Source organism: Sinocyclocheilus grahami, unplaced genomic scaffold (genome assembly GCF_001515645.1).
Source record: "Sinocyclocheilus grahami isolate Dianchi unplaced genomic scaffold, SAMN03320097.WGS_v1.1 scaffold81.1, whole genome shotgun sequence".
NCBI lineage: Eukaryota > Metazoa > Chordata > Actinopteri > Cypriniformes > Cyprinidae > Sinocyclocheilus > Sinocyclocheilus grahami.
The window spans coordinates 2,033,658-2,056,189 of NW_015505260.1; the positions used below are offsets into that span (position 1 = coordinate 2,033,658).

Genomic DNA, 22,532 nt, shown 5'->3' on the forward strand with positions numbered 1-22,532 from the left:
TAGAGGCGAAACCCGTCACAGTGCAACACACTAATTACAGAGTGTATAAGGGCAGTTTCACATATACAACCTATTCAACATACAGTAGCGAATGGACAGAGGCCTGATTCTGATACTTCCACAAAAATACACAACAGTAAGTTGAAAGGGAAACATCCGTCACAAGTGTTGCATGAAAGATGGCATGATATTTGCATGGCTGGGTGGAGTTACATGTGACAGCTGAATGCAAATGCTGCTGCAGATTCACTGATGATTTATTTAAAGGGAATTTCCCTCTTTGACCTGTATAGACGTGGTTCACCGTAAAAGCCGCTTGCGTTCACCTCAAGATGCCCTATATAACGCTACAAGCTTAGCTTTAGCAATTACACATTTATGGTTAAAAGGTCAAAATGGATGCAGATATAATTTGATCATTTTAAGGTTTATATTTCAGTGAAAGGTGCCATTCTGATACACAGTCATTTTATGTTTTCAGACCTAACTATAAAAACTAAAATATATATATTTTAAAATATGGTGGTTAAGCAAAAAACAACAACAACAACATCAAAAAAAAAGATAGTGAGCTTTACATTCTTCTTTCATGATTCACCCACAATTTGCCTCTGGATTTGGGCCTACTATAATATAATTTTAAAAATGTATTTATTTATTCCATTGTGTTATGAGAAGACAATTATTTCTCTCTCCCGAATCACTGCAGGGCTTCCCATTTTCTTTTACTGATTTAAAGGGGAAAATGAAAAATAGTTCCAAAATAGTTTTTTGGATTCCTCAGTCAACAAACCATAATTTCAGTCAATAAAGCTGCTTCCGACATTTTTTTTCCTCCTGACACTTGCTATATATACAAGATGCTATATTTGAGATTTTGTTTTAGAATGTAGAATTTTTGTTTTACATTTTTTACAGTTCCATTCTCTCTCTCTCTCTCACACACACACACATATAAAATCTTATACAATATTTTCATACAAATATAAAATGAAATACACGTGCATTTTTGCATTTACAAATATATGTAAAATTGTAGCTATAGTATTACATATCTATAGTGACAATAACTGACATATTTCCTTATACGAGTCTACCATCACACATTACCAATACCACACATTTTAAATCAAAATGTATAGCTATTATTCATACCAAAAAAGCATACTGGCTCGATGACTGCATGTCTGTGTGTTCGCTTTTTTGTTAGCAGACGCCCTCTTGTGGCTAATGCTTGTATTACAAATGCTTGTTACATTTAAGCATATTCTGCTGCTTTTACATTATTTGAATTTTCCAGGCCAGGTTCTTGCACCTGACGAGGACTCAAACGGGTTAAGAAGGGTCTGACCTGGATCAGCACGAGTGACACGCTTTTGCTCGTGTTCATTTCACCTGTTTAAGCGTATAGTGAGGTAAAACACAACAGCTGTATTGTTCAAGCTACCCTTTATTCTTTTTTGTTACTTTAGACCTGCTTAAAATGAAATACGTATTAAGCGAATAGGGGAAAAAATGAAAGAGTTTGATGACAGCCCTGTAGTGCAAAGTCATCTTTGCCTTTTTTTTTTTGTGTTTTTTTTTGTGGTTGTTCTCGAACTTTTATGCTTTTATGCACTCACTTCCATCAAACATTTCAGACACTATAATTTAAAAGCAATAAGACTGTTCTTTCATACAGTTTCCAAGCTAAAAATATTATAAAAAACAGAAATATCGTTTGGAAGGTCTTATTTTACAATACATTCAAAATTTGATAGCCTAAAAATCAAATCATAAAGCAAAACCTTTACACATGTGAATAAACATGATCAATATGCACAGATTTCACACAAACAGCATCATTATACAGAAATTCAAAACCGAAACCTGAGGCGGAAACGTAAGTTTTAATGGATCGGTCCGATGCTAACCCGAATTCTCCACAAAAAAACAAACGCTGATCTACCATCCAGTGTACAGTAAAACTCAAATGTAAAACAAGTAATCAAAATAACTTTTTCAAAATCTTTCCTTGACACTTGGTGTCAAATTAGCGAAAACATTTTAGCCCCAAAAATGCTTAAACATCTACAGTGGCGGCAGGGCCATTGGTCGTGCCCTCGGTTGGGGTTTTCTCTCCGTCTCCCTCTGCTGGTGGCGCCTCAGCAGTGCTGCTCTCCTTGGCCTCCTGCTCACTGCTCTCTGCGGCTGTGCTCTCTGCCGCCTCCTTCTGGTCAGCACCGGAAGTGCTGTTGGGCTCGGTGAGGAGCGCCGTCGTTTCGCTGATGACCTGCGCGTTGTCCTTTGCAGGGGTCGTGTTCACGGCGCCGTTCTGCACCGGGAAAGCGGCCTCTAGAGCCGAGTAGAGGAACTGATACTGCTCCTGTGGGGAGTTTAGAAGTACATTAGCATTTTAATGTGCAACACAAAGCGTAATATAACTTGTTCATTGATTGATTGATGAACTTTTATGTGATATACATTTGCAAACGACAGTGAATTGTTCAAACTTCCTTAAAGCCACTTCTACGCACAAAGCTTCACATTTAACAGGTTAGGCTAGCAAAGGTATACAGTTTGAATTAGTCCAGGCTATAATATGAATGATGTGAATCATGGAAAAGGATAACCAAGGGTCATAAAATACCCTGCAATGACAATGGATAGCCCAAACTATATCCCCCCCCCCCCCCCCAAGATATAAAGCCATGATTATATATGTTGTACTTTTTACAGGGTAGCACCATATTTCATTTTTGAGAGGAATGAAAACGAGGCTGTGAGGGAAAGAAGTACAGTGAGCTCAGTGGATTGTACTGTTAATAACTTACCGATTTTTCAACCCAAAAACTAACAAACAAACAAAAAAAACAGTTTTGAAAGTTGTGGGTTGTGAAAATTTACAGTGTGTGCCATTGTAAAACTACAAATCTATCCAGTACAACCTTGTTTTCATCCGTGTTAAATTCAATATGGCATCTAACAAGGGTGTCACTTTGGTTTGAGAAGTGGGGGGGGGACACAAAATGGGGGAAAATGTTTTCGATTTGAATCCCATTTCCTGCATGTACATACATTTAGGGACTATGGTGATACAAAATCCAGGAAATAATTGAGTTGATTATAATGATTGGAATTCTGTCAAAAAGAATAGTAGGCTACTAAACTATGTATAAGAAAAAGATGTCTGACTTTCTTTTTTGTTTAATAGGGGCCGATCGCCAAGACTTGAGAGAAACATTTTATAAAGTCAAAAATGTTCACCGTTAATGTTTTGTATGTGAATAAAATTTAAATAATGTGAGACTCAATTTCCATTGTTAAACGAACTTTTATTTCAAACTAACCGCTGTACCTGCAATATGCAATGATGATTAAAAAAAAGTGAAAAGTGATTCTTTTAAATACTAAATTAAAATTTAGTATGTTAAATACTAAAACCGCCAGTAGGTGGCGGTAAGTCACTGTCTTAATGCGTGAGTCATCGAGTCATTCATTCATTCAGTAACTAAGCAAGTGACTGTATTTATGTATGAATCATTGAATCAACGACTTTCACGAACGAGATTCGTTCAAAGCCACAGATTCGTTCACGAAACACCGCAAAACTCAGCATTTTGTCGCCTCACGTACCATAGTTTTGGAACCACTGTTCAACATTAAATATTTAGCTAACAACAGCCTGAAGTTACCTAGCAACAGTGTATGTTAACGTTAGTTCGGTCAACGACACAGCGTGTCTGTGTCCTGTTCGGTCCTGCTCCTCCGTGGCGATGACGGCGTGCGGTTAAAAAAATCACAACAAACGAATTTGAATGTGAGGGTGGGACACAAATGGGATTTTGAAAAGTGGGGGGTACATGTCCCCTCTGTCTCCAGTGGAAACTACGCCCCTGGCATCTAACCTGACTAAGGTCTATTGTTTTTATAAGCAAAGCAAGAACTTACTATTGTTTCCACCATCCCCTGCCTCTCCTTGCGCAAGTTTTTGACCTCTAGGAAGATGTCCACCAGCTTCTCTGTGTAGGCGCTGTCCAAGAGATTCCATAAGGCACAGAAGATTCCGGTACGAGATGAGCCATTGCTGAAATGAAAGTTTACGGATGTTTAAAAATCCACCCATCTTCATCAGGGAAAGAAAACTGGTGTTGATGGACTTACTTGCAGTGCACCACTATGGGGACATTCCGGTTCATTTTGCTGTTGTCATAATTGCCGTTCTCTCTGATGATCCTTGTCATCTCTATCAACTCCTGAGCGTTCTCTGGAAGCTCACGGCCTTTCCATTTCAGGAACTGGTACTGATCCACCTCCAAGACCTCTTTCTTCTGTTACAGGATTCAAGATGGATTCATATGTCTCAGAAAACATGTCTGCTGTTAATGATATTCAATTCAAAGATATTCATGCTGAGGAGAAGGACTCTGGTTACCTTTGAGGACTGTATTTCTAGATGCCGTCTCACGTACGTTGGGAAGGTTTCTGTCTTTTTTACCTCAATTTCCATGTCTCCGAACGTTTTCTTTTCATCTCCCCAATACTGACAACAATAATCCTGAAAAAATACAGATATGGCCTGAAAAACTGAGCTCAGTTGATTGCTCTGTCTGTCTATCTATCTCCATCCCTTCGTCTGCCTGCCTGCCTGTCTGTCTATCCGTCTTCTGTTTCTATCTGTCTTATCTATCCTTCAGTCTGTCAATCTATCCCTCCGTTTGTCTATCCAATTTTCCTGCCTGTCTGTCTGCATGTCTTTCTATCTATCCCTCAGTCCTCTTCTTCCTATCCCACCTAAACCTCCTTTCTATCCCTCCGTCTATCCGTCTCTCTCTCTCTCTCTCTCTCTCTCTGTCTGTCTCTCTCTCTCTCTCTGTCTGTCTGTCTGTCTCTCTCTCTCTCTGTTATTGTGGGAGGTTGTACCTTGCCATCCTCTTGGCAGTCTGTGAGCATGACCAGTGTTTTAGTTTGTTGCTGGTACAGCATGAGCAGGAACTCTTCCGTTGTGTTTGGTAAAGGCCCCTGTGCTGCGATCAGACTCTTACTACACCAGTAGCCCTGTTAAAAAGCAATAACAAGCATATTTGATTGAGATTTACATATTCCTATCACTTGCTTGTAAAGCTTATTTTAGGATTTTTTTTTACATTATTTTCATGACAATTAAACAATTTCTCCTTCACTCTAATAACTGTTATAAAAAAAAAACAATTCAAGAGAATCAAGTTTTGTACATTAATGAATGAGGCGTTGATGTATTCGTTTGATTCTTCTTCCTCTTCTGATGAATACTCGTCCTCATCCTCAGGGTCACTGGTCTGGTTTCCCTCAATGTCCAGTCTAAACAGGACTCGATTAAAGTCGTCTGGAACAGAAATGCTCACTGGTAACTCATCTGATGCTTATTTATAATGAATATATAATTGTGTGTCTGTATATTATATACAGTATAGTTCTGTAGCATGAATTTGAAACCAAGATCTGCAGATTAATAAAGTTGGTGTTGGTCACCGACATGGGATAACAGCCGAGTCGCGGTTTTTCTTCTTGTTGTCCTCTATGCTTCCCGTGTTAAATGTTCTCCATTTTTTAAATTTAGGGAGTTTCTTTATAAAGGAAAGCAATAGGAAAACATGTTGCATTAATAGTCAGATACACACAGTACAGGACAACTTCAGTGTCCTAATAAGCAATCAGCTGAAAATCAAAGATGGAGGACAAACCAGGAACTCCATTTCAAGCAAACTGGGGTCACTGCCATCTTTCTGTCTGAGGGTGTTGAGCACTGAGTGGAATTCAGACAGTGAGACCTCTGTCTCTCCAAACTGGTTGTGTTCAATCAGAGCAGTGTGGATCAGTATGTACTGGGCCTTTCACAATCAACAACACACACACAGTTAAATATGCATAAACACATCCATCAAATGTAAAATAAAGGGTGTTACAACAGAATTTTTAGTCAGATTTTTGTCAAATTTCTTTTTTAATATATATATATATATCAATGTTCAAATAGTCTTCTATTAAAATGTAAATGTGTACATTTTAAATGTAAATTAAAATATTATTTTTGCATATTTAGCTCAAGATTACATTTAACATTTATTTTTAAAATTTATATTTAAGATTTAAAGAAAATATTTTTTAGCATGCATTGGTTTAATTTACATTTATATATACATGCAAATTGTAAATGTGCAAACATTTAAATTTTCAATACTACAAAATGTTTGACATTTAAATTACTATTTCATATAAGTATTTTAAAAATATTTATGAATATTACATGACTTTAAATCAATGACCACTTGATTTGTAATTTTTAATTAAACAAATGACTCAAAATTAAATATTTAAATATTTAAATTGTTAACAGAATTATTTGCATCATTAATTATACATAAAATATTTTGAAAATGATTAGAGTGTAACATCTAGACCAAATTGGGCATTTTAATAATACCTACTTTAAATTTGGTGCGACATACCAAATTTATAACCAATAAATCACTGAATAAAATCACCTCCACTTGAACCATGAGGCAACGCTGGCGACGTTGTTTTGCTACGAATCCATAGATGTCCACTCTGCCTTCTGCCTCAAGAGATTCAATCATTGCATCAATGCCAATATATGTTCCTGTGCGGCCGACCCCTGCACTATAGAGGATACGACAACATTCACATTAAGCTTTATCCACTCCAAATGACACTTTAGACCCTTTCTGATACCTTTTCTGATACCAAATGTATATAATAATCTCCACGGTCCTGTCTTACCTGCAGTGGACCACCACCGGGCCACTGAAGAAGTTCTTGAAGGAGTTGACTCTTCTCCTGAGCTTCAGAAGCAGGCAGGGGTCTCCAGGCACACCATGGTCAGGCCAGCTGATGAACTGGATATGAGTGATCTCTCTTTCTGAGGCCTTCTCTCGCTTCTGTACACACACACACACACACAGAGTTAAAACCGTCTGAATGAAGCACATAAGAAAGAGCAGACCGCACACACTTACATTGTTCAGGATCAGATGGCGAATGATATAATCAGGGCAGTGTTCCTCAGATCGGATTTTCACCACAAAATCTTCAAAAATCTCAGTCTCTCTGTCCAGAGATGGCCAGTACTGAGCGCATTTGATCTGAGAGGACAAACAGCAACACTCAGTGGAAATAATTCACAATGAGGAAGATTGATTATTTCAACAATGTTGATCAGAAAATCAATCACAAAATAAAATAAGTTAAGGTTGAAGTAATACTAAAATTACTAAAAATAAAATAAAATAGAGCTTAATTAAAATATTTTAAAGCTTAATTAAAATATATTTCAATATTTAATAAAAATTACAAATGCACATAACAAAATTACTCAAACTTAAAATAAAATTAAACTGAAAACTAAAAAAGCTGAATAAATAAATAAACACTATAATAAATAAATACTATAATAGTAAATAAAAAATTCTAGAACAACACTGGACCAAACACAGCCACTTACCTTATTTCCTTCCTCACAACGGGTGACCATGACAATAATGGATGACTTTTGCTCCCAAACCATTCGCCAGAAATCACCAATAGTCTCATCCTTGGGTCCTGGAAAACACAGCCAACAAACAAATTGAAATCTAACCATTGTTTAAACTTCAAAACTCAGTTCATTCTCACTTTTAATAAACTTAATTGTTGGTGTAAACAATTCTGCCACATTTTATGGTTGTCAGGCAACAGTAAGAGACTACAGATAAGTTGACATCCATTTAAAAAGAGGTTTCATAATGAAGCTAGTTTCTGTGTTCATCCGCCTCTGACAGTAATATAGAATGTGGGGTCAAAGTGTGCATTCATTGGCCGCTTTAAATGTGACTTAGCCAATCACAATTTAGAATCATAACCATCCAGAGGATTTTTACCTTGGGCTGCAATGTATTTCTTTGGCTCTTGATATCCCTGTATGGGTAAAAGAGTACATATTTAAAAAAAAAAGTGTTTCTGATGTTTTGAAATGAAAAATAATTGTAAAAAAATAATTTAATATAATTATATTATTTAATTGAAAAATTATCAATTTTAAGTCAAGTACATTACAATTAAAATTATATTAAAAAGTACCTCAATTAATTTGAATAAAATTATATTCAAATGAACTGAGGTAAACAAGCATGATATATAGAGCATATATGACCTGTACCTCGATAAAGCTGGCATTGATGTAGCTGTCTTCACCTCCAGTTGAGAGAGTTACCCGATTATAGTCATCTGCAAATTCATGCACAAAACGATCAATTCTCTAATTGAAATATGAAAACTACACAAGGAATTGTGGGTAAACAGATTTCTTTATGGAAACTGGAGTGATATTTACAGGGCAGAATGTCAACATAGCGGTTCTTGAACTGGTTTTCTTGTTTCTTCGCTTCTTTGATGGTGTAATTGGAGAAAATTCGGGGAATGCTCTGAGGAGAAGCAGAATCTGAATATATTTCTCATTATATTAAAACAGTAAATGTAGATTTATGGTACAGAGGATCACCTGAAACTCATCCATAAACAGACGGGCCTCATCAGCGATCTTGCTCTTGTACGCCTCCACTAAACCATCAGCATAGATGGGCTCAACTCTGCGCAGGGGTTCTGCTGGAGGAGGACACGGAACATCAGATAGTTCTTCTGAAATCAGTTTTCTTTTGAAATACACTGAATTGATTGATAGGAGCGAATAACATACGTGTAAGAAGAATCTCTTCATCTTCAGTATTCCTGTGGTGAGAAACCCCATCAGAAACATATATACACATTTATGCTAATGTTAATATATGAATCATTTGATGTCAACTGAAAATAATACATTTGACAAACTGACCGTTTTCTGTTGAGCAGGAAAATTTTGTATAACACAAAAAGGAGCGCAAGTGACGTCACAAGGATGAGGAACGCCAAGAATCCGATGACAGCCTTATCGTTATCTGAGAGAGGAACACACCACTTCAGATTTTAGACTATAACTATATTTATAACATTTTATGACTTGAAATGTATTACTACTTTTGTGTTTTCATTTTCTTTTATAATATTTCTAAAAATGCAATTACAGTTTGCTTGATTTTTAATCTGCTATAATAGAAAAGGTTGTTCTTACAGCTAGTGGATTGGTAAGTTTTAACAGTAGAAATGTCGCCATTTCCATTCTTGGCTGTAATCTGAATTAAAGAAAGAAAGAAAGAAATAATACTGTGAAACACAAACCATAACACTATAATACCACTCAGGCTACTGCAAAAATAAATAAATACCTCAATAGTATAATTCGTGTGGTAGTACAGATTTTCAAATGCAAATGAACAGTATTCATTTTCAGTTTCATTTTCTTTTTCTACAGGTGGTCTATTACTTATGAGTTTGGCTATATATTTTCCCTTAGGCCCATTCCACTCTTTCATACTCAAGTTGTTGCATTTCACAGTAAAAGAATTATGAGATGTTCCTGTCACTTTGACATTATTCTTTTCTTCAAAACTGGGCTCTATTAAAATACAGAAAAAGAAAAAAACTGTTAATATGTGATTTGATAAGACATCTTTATTTAGAGCATGATCTTGTGTGATCTTGCATTTACTGGTCTAAAAATTGTTTACTGTGTAATTGATTAATACTGCAATGCCACATGAGACAGCTTTACACATTTTCTAAACAGTAGTAGAACTACAGAACGATAAAATAAGCAATAAAGGGATTAAGGCATGCAATATGAATTAAAGTAAGCAAAAATCGTGAAAATATATAGTATGACACCAGATTTTTTTTTTAATAAGGAAAAAAGAGGGTAAAAATGAAACAATACATTTTCTCAAGTTAGCTTTAGGACAAAATATTTATTCAGATTCAAGAAACCACTGTGAAGAAATTATTATTATTAATAAGTTATTGATTAATGATTCCCTACTGAATTATTATCAGGAAAAGCCATAAACGTGTCATCAGCATCTCAATTTTCAGCAGAGTTTAAATTATGTATTGTAGGTAACAAATATACACCTAGATTATGTACCGAAGTTACAAATATGAAACAGATATTTAAAAATGATTACACTTACTTGAAGAATTTGTTTTTTTATAAAAAACTCTGGTATACTTAGGGTAGTCAATGGATTTGTTGACCTCGGCTGAAAGTGTGCATGTGTAATTGGTATACGAGTCTAATCTAGAAAATATGCATTTTGCAGTTGTGTCATTTACTTGGTTGCAATTGTGATCTGAAAATTAATAAATAACCAAATTAGTAAATCACAACAGAACAAATGGACATTTAAAGAGATAATTCATCCAAAATTGAAAATTCTGTAATCACTTACTCATTCTCATGCAAAACATATGCTATTGTTTTATCCATGGAGCACAAAAAAATAATTTTAACATAGACTTTGTTTTCCATACAATGACAATTCATTGCGACTATGACTGTCAAGCTTCAAGCATTATCCACAAAAAGACAAGTTCTAAAATTGGTGTACCTAACAATGTTTTATGTTTGCTTTTTTGGAGTAGCCCTGGTCACTGTGAACTGATGTTGTATGGAAAAGAGTCTTAAATTAGTTGTCAGCCTGATTTCATTGAAGTTTATAACTGAGGCACATTTTACTCTTTTTATACTGCTTCTTGCACATACTGCAGAGGTGAAATGTCAGTGTCCAGTTATTGGCATTAAAACCAAGTTCACATTTATTCAAAACATTGCCTGTGGCAGCATTTACATACATTGCTTATTGTATGCATCACTGCAGTTCAGAAATGAAATGCCCAGTGGCACTAAAAGGTTAATGCTATATTGACTTTGAAACCAACAAAACTAAAATCTGAAAACCCCTAAACCTAAGCAAATCATAATTTACGTGTTCATTTGGAAACTGTTGTGAATTGTATGTATAGGTACGTTTTCAAGGTTTGCAAGAACGTAGGTACAGTCAAGTTCTTCCCAATGACATCAGACTGCTAGGTTTATTATTCAAATTATTTAGCAGCATATATATATATATATATATATATACAGTATATATATATATATTTGAAATGACAATGAGTGAGTAAATTTAACATTTATTAGTGAGACTATACCTTTCAGTGGATTTACATATGCTGACTCAAACACCTGATCATTTCAAAAGCTAATTTCAGTGATAAGAATTGGCACTACAGAAAATACTGATCTTACCATCAAAGGTTTTACCAAGAGAGCTTTCACAAATGCCTGAAATGTTTTCCCATGTAATTCCTTTGCATTTAAACCCTGGGGACAGATTCCATAAGATCACAATTGAGTTGCTGGTTACTTCATGAAACACAGTTTCATTTATCCATTCTGTAAAAGAAAGAAAGAAAAAAGATGTCAGAAATATATATAAAAAGTCAATTCTCCTGTGGTTGCATGTGAACAAATAAATAGGTTAATTACAGTGGTTACACTTTACAATAAGGTTCATTAGTTAAAATGAGTTAACTACTTAGAATTAACATGAACTTAGAATGAACAATACTTCTACAGCATTTATTTATCTTAGTTAATGTTAATTTCAACATTTATTAATGCATTATTAAAATCACAAATTGTACTTGTTAACATTAGTTAATGTACTGTGAATTAACATGAACAATGAAATGTATTGCTCATTGTTCATTCATGTTAGTTAATACATTAACTAATATGAACTAATGGAACCTTATTGTGAAGTGTTACAATGAAAGCATGATAAGTGTTATAAGAGAGTTGGACCAATACTGCAATGCCACATGAGACAGCTTTACACATTTTCTTAAGATAACTTTAAGCAGTAGTAGAACTACAGAACTAAACAAATGAGCAATAAAGGGATTAAGCCATGCAATGTGAATTAAAGTAAGCATAAATCATGAAAATATATAGTATGACACTTTAGATTTTTTTTTTAAATAAGGAAAAAGAGGGTAAAAAAAAACAATACATTTTCTCAAGTTGGCTTTAGGACAAAATATTTATTCAGATTCAAGAAACCACTGTGACGAAATTATTATAGAAACAACCACGAATGTATTTATATAATATAATCAAGGCATTGTTGTTAAATATTATTATCACAAATATGATTAATTATAAAAAAGTGCAGGCGTGGGTAACTCACCGCAATGGATGTTAACTTGTTCTGGATTGCTATCAATGAACGTATTGTAATATTCATATTTTCCAGTGCATGTGTACTCTTTTGAAGGTTTCAAAAACACATCCTTATCCAAATCATACTCTAATAAAGTAGGAAGAGAAAACTTTTTCAATCATTTGCAGTATTTATGTGCTTACTATATGTATACAGTGTAAATATCATTAGAAATATAACATTATGCATTTACATTGCTACTTAACATAAAACAATAACATTACTTACTAATGCCATTGCAATGGACCTTAAATGTGTCTTTACACTGACTCACATTCTCTGAACTGAGTGGTTTATTACTCCACACAAACTTAGTTGGAATAGTTTTACTGAAGGTTATTTCGGGTTTGACTGGGGGGAAAAACAATCTGTTAGTAAGTTAAATATATGCACTAGTGCAAAGATGTCATTCTGAACATGTATAATATATTATCAAGTCAGGACTGTTGCTGGAGCCTCATTTAAAAAATAATAGCTGCATGGCAATGATATATCTATTAAATGCATTAAATGCTCACCTGGGGGCATACGGATATTCATTGTGTAGCTGCATGTTTCTAGACTAATGTGAATGGGCTTCTGAACACAAGAGTCTTCAGTTGTTATATTAACACATTTAGTCAAATTCCATTTGCTATCTTTAAAACACACTTGCTGATCACCCTCAAGTTTTGCAGAATTGTTTTTACTTTCAGTGACTAAAAAGAAATAAAGATAGGAACAAAGACATTACTTTCCCACATTACTTAGATAAAAACAATAAAGTAATGACACTAATAAAACAACACTATTCCATAACCCTACAACATAGTATATGCAAACTGTCCAGCTATTTTGCCCTTATTATATTGTCAGGGATGATTTTAACCAACGTGATCTCATGATAATTCGTATGTATTTTACGTAAAATGTGGTTCTATAAAACGTACATTTACTTACGTTTTTACAGGCACTAAAATGTACAATACTGACGTATTTTCAGCCTCTAAACGTACGAAACTGACGTATTTTCAGCATTTTAACGTACAAAACTGACGTATTGACGACACCTAAAAATGAATCCTTATGAATATTGAAATCGCGGCATTAATTTTATTAGTTTTTAGTTGTCACATTAATTAACTTGTTTTCAATTGTAACACAGGTTGAGTTGTAGCACTGTCAGTCTAACCATTTATTTAGCTGAAAATTAGCTGAGAATTGCTGAGAAATTGACAGAACTGTAATCATCTGATTCAGCAGATTCTCTTGTTTAATTATACATCATTAATCCAGTACCTTCACTGAGACTAGAAATATCATGCATGAATATGGTAACACAGTTTTGTCTATTTAGAGTACTTCTAACTGACCCAGAAATATGACACATAATGGCACAAGTGAATAAGCCATCAATATTTGTGAAAATATTGTAATTTTTAAATGTTAGCTCATGGTTTACATATTTGTTTAAAAGAAATCTAACTAGTCTTACAATAAAAATAATACTTGAATAAAAATAAATCAAAGTTTGAGATAAATAGGGAAAAACCACTCATTAAAGCAACTGTGTTAAATACGGTCTTTGCAATTATGAAAAATTTCTGCCTGTACATTACTTACCATTCAAATTAAAATGGTCTTCTCCAAGGACTTTGCAGTTATTTACAGTTACACTGTAATTAGTGCATGGTTTTAACCATTTAAACAGTATTTTGATGGCAGTTAGATCAGATCCATTACTGACAGAGAAGTTCTTCAAACTGTCCTTATCCTTTATACTGATTGTGTAATTTTGGCTTTTGGAGTCACTGATATTCACCACATGGGAAATTCCTTCATAGCTTCTCGCTATAAGTTGGTATTGACCTGTGTTTAAACGCATATGAACATTCACAAATTCATAAGCAGTGAATTACATGTCTTGAAAAACAACCAAACTTGACTTCATACATCAGGTGCAATAAACCAATACTCACATGGGACTTCTGTGGTGCCTGAGGAAAGCACATTATCACAAATTAATCATCATAATGCAATTTTATCACCTAAACAGTAATTGTACAGAGAGCACAAATGGTTTGGTGTTACCCGAGAGTATGATGGTGGGTGTGGGTGGGGGTGAGGGTGAGGTTGAGCTGGAGTGCATGGAGGTGGGAGATCCAGTGCTTGGATGTGAGGTGGTGTCATTCCCTACACCTTGTTGAGCCAGTAGTTGACAATAAGAGTTAAAAATAGCTGACCAGGATATTACTGCAAACTAATATAGCTTACTCCATTGCTTCACATAAAACAAATGCACTGATATACAGCATGCCTAAATTAACTAATGAACTGTTACCTTTCACTGTTATTGATGGGGTTTGTGATGGAGTGCTTGTGGGTGAGAGGCCTGTAGCTTAGGGTAAAGCAAGTTAATTAATATTATCACACTAAATTGTTGCTAAAACATAAAACTCTTACATGATGCATTGCTTCTCTAAGCTATTAATAAACTAATATTATTAAATTGTACTATGCAATTCAGCTTTGTTTTGTCAGTTTCAATTTGTTTGTTCACTAAATAAAAAATGTCTGATTCAGCCAGTAAATTCATTAGATTTGTTCGACAATATTACGTGTTCAGTTTGTAAGAATATGCACAGGTGTGTAGTGTTTCTTTACAAAGTAACATCGCCAAATACTGGCTTGACTTGCATAATACAGCATTTTTAGTCATTTTTCAAGGATCCATGTTTTGACATTGTCGTCTGCACACAAAACTTAAAAAAAAAGCGTTTTATTTTTTAGTACATCATTGTGTAAACATATCCTAACAATAATACCCTAAAAACCCTTACTTTATTCATGCTGCAAAGCATGCTGGGAACTCACAAAGCCTTAACATTTCATCAGTATTGTTACATTTTAAATGTTAAATTCTTGGTTTAAACAACTGTTTTCGAACAGTTGGGACAACATTTGAGGGAATTCTGTTGGTCTAACATTGGATTTATTTAGATTCACATTTCTTATTATTTGTGACACAAACATGTCAATGTAAACTGAGTGCATATAGGCCTGCTGCATAAGCTCAACAAAACTAATTTATTACATGACAGGTTGAAGAAAAACAAATAAACTAATCAATTAATTAAATAAAGAAAAGAAATATGATGTTAAATGCACTGTTACCTGCAGTGATGCTGGTGTTTTGTTGTTGCGTGGTGTGTGCGGGTGAGGTTGATGTGTTTGTCTGGTTTTTAGGTTCAGTGAAATTGCCTAAACGATAATGGTTATTTGTTCAAATAAATTGTTTCTCTTATAAATACTTTTACTCAATCCAGTATGGGATATAAGGAAGATGGACAACACATGATGCAAGATTTTTGTATTGTACAAAAATATAATTAAAATTGATTATTATTACCATAAACTGCATAAGCTAAGAAACTGGTACATTTAAAATAAAAAAACAAAACAAAACATGAAGTCAGAAGTCGGACATCACATGGTTACCCAACATTGTGCCGTATTTTTGCTTTATTTAAAAAAATGTCCTTAAATCAAAATGTATTATAATGACAGAACATCTCGGTTACGTATGGTAACCCTCGTTCCCTGAAGGAGGGAACGGAGACGTCACGTCGGATGACCGACAAATTGGGATCCCGCTTAGAGGGACCAATCTACTTTGAGTGTAAACTAAACGAGCCAATGCACATTGGCATGCGATTATTGCATCCAGCTGCTGCTGATCACAGCGTGAGTATAAGTAGGCAGCAGATGCAGCGCATATTCAGGTTTTCGCTGAGGAGCCGAGCCGGTGACCCGGCCGCTCAGCGGTGGTACAGGAGCTGTGGCGACGGGACGTGACGTCTCCGTTCCCTCCTTCAGAGAACGAGGGTTACCATACGTAACCGAGACGTTCCCTTTCAGTCAGTCACTCTCGACGTCACGTCGGATGACCGACGAAATTGGGATCCTACCAAAGGGCCACAGCTACTGCCCCTTCCAGTGTCCTGTGGAAGCCACCTGCACCCCTACTTTTTGGCGTAGGCCAGGGCTTCTTCACAAGAGGACCAGCTACTGCTTTATATGATCAGCAATATCCGAATGTATTAAAAGCAAAATAAGCTGGAAAAAAAAAACATGAACTATAATGTTAAATGCACTGTTACCTGCAGCAGTGCTGGTGTTTTGTTGTTGCGTGGTGTGTGCGGGTGAGGTTGATGTGTTTTTCTTGTTATTATCAGTAATTTTCCCTAAATGATAAGAGTTATTAGATCAAATAAATTGTTTCCCTCAGAAAATATGCTGACACAGTCCAGTATGAGATGTATGAGAAGGAAAGACATCTCATGGTGACCCAACATAGTGCCATATTTTTGTATTGTACAAAAAATGTTGATACAAAATTGTTTATCATCACAAACTGCATAAACACAACAACATGCAAATGTATTTACATGTTACAGACTGAAGAAAAACTGATCAACTAGTAAAGAATTAAAAAGGAAACATGAATTATAATGTTAAATGCACTGTTACCTGCAGCGGTGCTGGCGTTTTGTTGTTGTGAGGTGCGTGGGGGTGAGGATGTCTGGATTTGATCTTTAGTAAATGATAATTGTTATTAGATAAAATAAAACATTTACATGTTTTTCCACAGTCCAGTCCGGTATATTAGGTTGTACATCACATCAGTGACCCAACATAATACCAGATTTTTGTATTGTGCAAAAATGTCATTAAAATTTATTGTTATTACCATAAACTCAACAACACTGAAAAAATGGCAGTGGGGGGATTGTTGAATTTGCAAAAATGCCTTTCGTATTTCCTACATGATTCATTTATGTTTCTCATTTAAACATATTTTAGTCTTGTGCCATTCATTTAATGTTAAAAGATGTTCAATCTTTTAGAATTAATCATGTTGAAATGTTAGAAATTAGTCATGTTTTCTCTGGAAACTCCGCCCCCTGGGAACGCGCGAAGGAAATCCAATTAACTGCTGGACAGTCAGCCATTTTCACTCTAGCTTTGGATGTTGGAAGCTGGACCTTTTCGCAGTGGATCGCTACAGTGTGAAGGTAATTAAATCTTTGAACTGAAATGCCATTGAGAAACAGTTAGTAATCCATTTGAACGTATTTTCCCGGCGGTAACATTTTTCTGTGCTGATTTTATCGAGCAACCCGACGGAAAGGCAAAGTTAGTGCTAATGTTTAATGTGGTTAGCGATAACAGAACCCCTGTTTAATACCATGAGCTGTTTCCATTCCTCTTGGAATAAAGACCACTGTTTCTTTTTTTATTTCACACACTCCCAAAGAAAACTTATAGCGCACATACGGAGTCAACTGTTTATAGAGTAGGTTGGCCACTGTTTATATACGTAAAAAAACAACAACAAAAAAACAATATATATATATATAATGTTAAATGCACTGTTACCTGCAGTGATGCTGGTGTTTTGTTGTTGCGTGGTGTGTGTGGGTGAGATTGATTTGTTTGTCTTGTTTGCAAACGTCCCTAAATGATAATGGTTATTAGATCAAATAAAATGTTTCTCTTATAAATACTTTTACACAGTGGCATGCACCGACCTCCACTGGGGCATGGGCTGAAAACACATGTGAATCGGAGGAGAGGGCACTTTAACATTAACGATTAAAGCGCTCAAACAGACAAATAAATAAAAACCTCTTGCTCAGTGATGTGCTCATAGCACAGTATGATGGGCAGATGGAGGTCAGAGTGTGAGAGATTGTGCATGAGAGAATAATAATGCAGGAGTGTGAGTTTGATGAGGTGACGTCAGATTTACCTTCAGTGGCATTTGCAGGTGTGTTTGATGCAGTGGTGAGAGTGGGGGAGTCTGACTGAGTGGCTGTAATGATGGATGAACACCGTGAAACAATATCTAAGCATATCACGTTGTCACTGATATACATTCTTTGACTCACAAGATCAAATCAGGAACAGCATAACAGAAATAGAGGGACATTTACCTGAATCATTCTTAGATGCACCTGCAAAAGTGTGAGATAAAACTATTAATTATATTTGTCAGAACTGCAACTGAACTTTTAATCATTTAATTATTTCTTAGAATCAACAGAGTGAATGGCTTTTGCGCCAAAAGGAAGTGTTGTCTCCTCTTTCATATGACTTTGCCATCTTATACGCGATTATTATTTGCTTTTAGCATTGCTTTTTTCCCCCAGCTGTCAGAACAGACATTTAATCCATCATATAAGAACAACTCTTATAGAGGAATGTATAAATATACAAAATAGTGCTTTAGATTTTGTTTTTTGAAACAGGAATACTGAGAATACAGATTTTAAAATTGCAATAGGTCTATGCTGATTTTAAAACTTTTAAAACTTCTACAAACTGTAATAAAAAAAAAAATCTAAATTAAGAAAACTATCGCAAAAAGGCAAAAAATAACAACAAACAAACAAACAATAAACAAACAAAAATATTATAATGACAAAATATTTTAGCACAAGATATGACATTATTTATTTTTGATTAAAATAGACGCTTATTATTATATTGCATTGTCTTAAATTTGAATCCTGATGTAGCCTAAAATTGTTTGCTTGGGTCTCAAACAACAACAACAACGATTTCTTTTTGATTAACAACAATAAATGTTTAATATTATTAACTATATTACAGGATCTTTAATGTAAACACTGGTGTGGCCTAGAAGGGTTAGCTTGTGTCTCTCTCTCAAAAATAAATAAATTAATTAAATTAAATTAAATTAATAATAAATGAATAAATACAACATAAACATCTTGTTTAGCACAGTATGATGGGCAGATGGAGGTCAGAGTGTGAGAGATTGTGCATGAGAGAATAATTGTTTGATGAGGTGACGTCAGATATATCTTCAGTGGCATTTGCAGGTGTGTTTGATGCAGTCGTGAGAGTGGAGGAGTCTGACTGAGTGACTGTAATGATGGATGAACACCGTGAAACAATACCTAAGCATATCAAGTTCTCACATATTTATTTTCTGACCCAAACATACAACGGACGTAAAAAAAAAAAAAAAAGGCATACAGTTTACACACACACATATAACAACCAACAGTTATAACTGTCTGGAAGCATCACAAGCATAACAGAAATAGCATAAGCAAAGAGTGACACGTACCTTCGTCTCCTGAACCTGTGGAAAGTGTGGGATAAAATGATATTAACTTAATAAGAAACAAATAATGTAACTTTTAATTAATTTAATTATTTCTAGCAATGGAGAAAGTAAACAGCTTTTGTGCCAAAGGGTGATTGCACAGAAATTGCTGCATGACGTGCAGCTACTTACCCATTATACCCCATTATAACATCTGCTAGCAGCATTATTTACATATATTTCACGTCTTCGACAGACTTTATCGAAAAAATCCAATTTGTACCATTATAAAAATATAACACTGCCCATGACACAACTAATCCATTACACCACAATGGTGACATGAGTTTGGAGAGATAGTGATGGTGAGCTTGCAATGCAGCGTGAAGATAGAATGGAGGTCAGAGGTCATGAGCAAGACTGACTGTGTGTCTGCTGTGGTGATGTGTGGTGTCATGATTACCTGTATGTAAGGCAGGAGTAGGAGTAGTGGATTGCGTGTTGTTGGATGAGTCAGAAGAACCTATTTGACATGATCATATAGTTTAAACTGGATTCAAATACAGTTCTTATGCATAAAGTTGACACCAATTTTCCGCAGGATTAATAAACCAAATGCAGCACTAACCACTACAAGTTAAATTACAGAAATGAGTACATTGCATAGGGAGAGAGAGAGAGAGAGAGAGAGAGATACGTGTGTTTTAAACTAGATTTTAAGAATGCCTTCTCTTTTTCATCATCTTGTACATCCTTACGTATCACTGACTGCTGCAAGAGAGTATGTCAAAAAGAGGATAATCGTTACCTTTATCTTTTGGGATTGTGACTTGAGAGGTGCGTGAGGGTGAGGTGATTGGGACTAAAGGGTAGAGCAAGTTCATTTTAGGCAGTCCAGTAAGGGATATTTGATTGCTGGAAAACTACTGAGTTTGACCATTACCTGTTTCTTTTGTGTTTGTGTCTTGTTCAGAAGTGCGTGTGGGTGAGGGGCCTGTGACCGAAGAGAAAAGCAAGTGTTCATTTTCGGTAAAATCCAGTACAGGATTTAACTACAAACACACTAAACTACAAACTCATACAAAAGACCAAAGATGTTTCTTCTAGTCGTACACTTTCAGATTAAATGGTGATGAAGTCAATATCTTGCATGATAAAAGGTTGAAGTTAATCTCAGATTTATAAACTTTCGTATTAGTATTAGCATTAGCTATATTAAATGAGAGATGAATTTGCACCAAAACACAATAAAGCTTGATTGGGTGCACAACCTTCAATGTCAACAATGAAAGATACAGTATGGGAAGTTAAAGTTGAAAAACAGCTTGACAATTCTTTAGTATTTCATATTTACATAATAATGTCTAAAAACTTTTTATCTTCAAAATGGGTTTAAAAACTTTTAAACAATTACATTATATATCATTATTTTTGATCAAATATTATAGAAACATAAATCTAAAAACTTGCAGATTTTTTACTAGATTTTTCATCATCTCGAACATCCTTACTGTTACCTGGTGTACTTGATTCTTGGTATGCAGTAGAAGTGTGTGAGGGTGAGGGGCTTATAGCTACAAGGAAAAGCAAGTTCATTTTAGAAACTTTTTAAACTGCAAACTTAGGTCAAAGAAGCTTCTTCCAGCAAGTCGTACACGTTCAAATTCAATTGTGATGAAAAAGTAGATTTACTGAAGCCAATCTCAAATTGATTAACTATTGTACTCATATTAGTATTAGCATTTGCTATTTTAAATGAGAGAAGAATTTGCACCAAAACACAATACATTTTGATTGAGCGCACAACCTTAAATGTCAGTTAAAAAACTCAAATTATTTCATATTTACATATTAATGCATTTTTATCTTCAAAATGTGTTTAAAAACTTTTTAATAAGCAATTAAATTATAAGTAGAATATACCTTTTACTTAATAGTGACACCACTTCACATTTTAAGAATTTAATTATACTGTTTTATTTTATTTTTTGTTTTGAAAATGGTAGAAACATTTTTAACAACATCGAAATCTAAGAACTTGCCACATGTGCTTTAAACTACATTTTAAAAAGATTTCTCCTTTTAATCATCTCTTACCAAATAACCATTAAATAGAAAGAGTTAGACCATTAAATTTTTCTTCTGCGTGTATGTGTGTGTGTGTGTGGGCCTGAGTCTAAAGAGAAAAGCAAGTTCATTTTAGGTAGTCCAGTACAGGATTTACAGCAAAGGCACTAAAACTACAAACTCATACAAAAGACCAAAGAACTTTCCTGTACATTATCAAATTACATTTCTTTTGATGAAGCCAATGTCTGACATGATAAAAGGTGGAAATATAGAAGCCGATCCCAATTTTCACAGCAACAACACGAAACTTGAAACATACACTAAAACTCATGTGTTGTTGGTTTAGGGAATTTATAGAAATGTATAGAAATTTGTCCTCTAAAACTAGATGGTCTGAAAACAAATATTGGTGTAGAAATCATTTTCACTCAGAAATTGCTTGCAAATTTCACAAATAATTACAAGGAAACAGCAAGTAACACACTGAATTAACCATGAAATGTTGAAGTATAAAAACTGAACTAGTATTTTATGTAAAAACCTAATCCAAAAATGATTTACTACTTAAAAAATAAAAAAGTGTAGCAATGACAATATGTTTAATTATTTACCAATACAAACCACTTAGTATTTAGCTATACCTAAACGAATAAATGAGAACAACAATTACACATAAAAAAAACACTCTTGCATTATATTCAGCATCTCTTTTCTCTGAAACCCAAAACAGGCTCCATGTAAAACTGCCGGCTTTGGTCAGAAAGTGGAAGGGAGCTACTAGCAGTGGTCTGTATGTGGCGCGACCTGGCTGCCATGGAAACGCAGTACGCACACAAACTATTTCAGGTTCTCAACCACAGCTTCCTGTAGCTTGACAAAACCCTTCCCCCTTCTCAAGGCTCTGGCACTTTGCTTTCATTTCTTTTGTTCGGTTCAGTATACACTGTGTACCTGTGGTTCTCGCAAATGTACGGCCATATAACTCATACACAGTACATGTGCGGAAGGGGGAGTGATCATATGTACTTCTGTAGATATGCAAATGATATCTATGCAACTCTTCTAAATCTTCTACATGAGAGCTTCGACTACAACTAGAAGACTGTAAATCTAAACTGTAAAGTGTAGACTACTAGTCTTACGCAGTGTCAAGATAAGGAAAGATTTGGTATTTTTTG

The 22,532-nt window shown here is 34.8% G+C and overlaps 1 protein-coding gene across 1 annotated transcript; it reads right to left on the minus strand.

The window, feature by feature from the left end:
* Positions 1–1,585: 1,585 nt before the first annotated feature.
* On the minus strand, positions 1,586–20,994 carry ptprc (protein tyrosine phosphatase receptor type C). Its single transcript, XM_016273782.1, has 36 exons — positions 20,802–20,994; positions 20,228–20,278; positions 20,093–20,146; positions 19,748–19,807; positions 19,306–19,320; positions 18,143–18,163; positions 17,959–18,021; positions 17,586–17,663; positions 16,677–16,739; positions 14,126–14,143; positions 13,770–14,015; positions 12,686–12,865; positions 12,396–12,518; positions 12,135–12,254; positions 11,192–11,338; positions 10,077–10,235; positions 9,276–9,505; positions 9,122–9,182; positions 8,846–8,948; positions 8,711–8,742; positions 8,516–8,619; positions 8,348–8,438; positions 8,174–8,241; positions 7,896–7,932; positions 7,481–7,578; positions 6,996–7,121; positions 6,760–6,917; positions 6,504–6,639; positions 5,703–5,849; positions 5,495–5,585; positions 5,214–5,344; positions 4,903–5,037; positions 4,415–4,537; positions 4,144–4,310; positions 3,931–4,066; positions 1,586–2,365 (listed from the first exon to the last, which is right to left on the minus strand). The coding sequence occupies exons 1-36, from the start codon at positions 20,878–20,880 to the stop codon at positions 2,063–2,065; spliced, it is 3,954 nt and encodes a 1,317-aa protein (XP_016129268.1). The 5' UTR covers positions 20,881–20,994; the 3' UTR covers positions 1,586–2,062.
* Between the last annotated feature and the right edge of the window lie 1,538 nt (positions 20,995–22,532).

Coding starts and splice junctions, on each gene's coding strand:
- ptprc (XM_016273782.1), bottom strand. CDS start 20,880: ATGAACTTGCTTTTCCTTGTAGCTATAAGCCCCTCACCCTCACACACT. Junction 12,255..12,395: donor GGTCCATTGCAATGGCATTA/GTAAGTAATGTT, acceptor CTACTTTATTAG/AGTATGATTTGGATAAGGAT. Junction 4,311..4,414: donor TAGAAATACAGTCCTCAAAG/GTAACCAGAGTC, acceptor ATCCTGTAACAG/AAGAAAGAGGTCTTGGAGGT.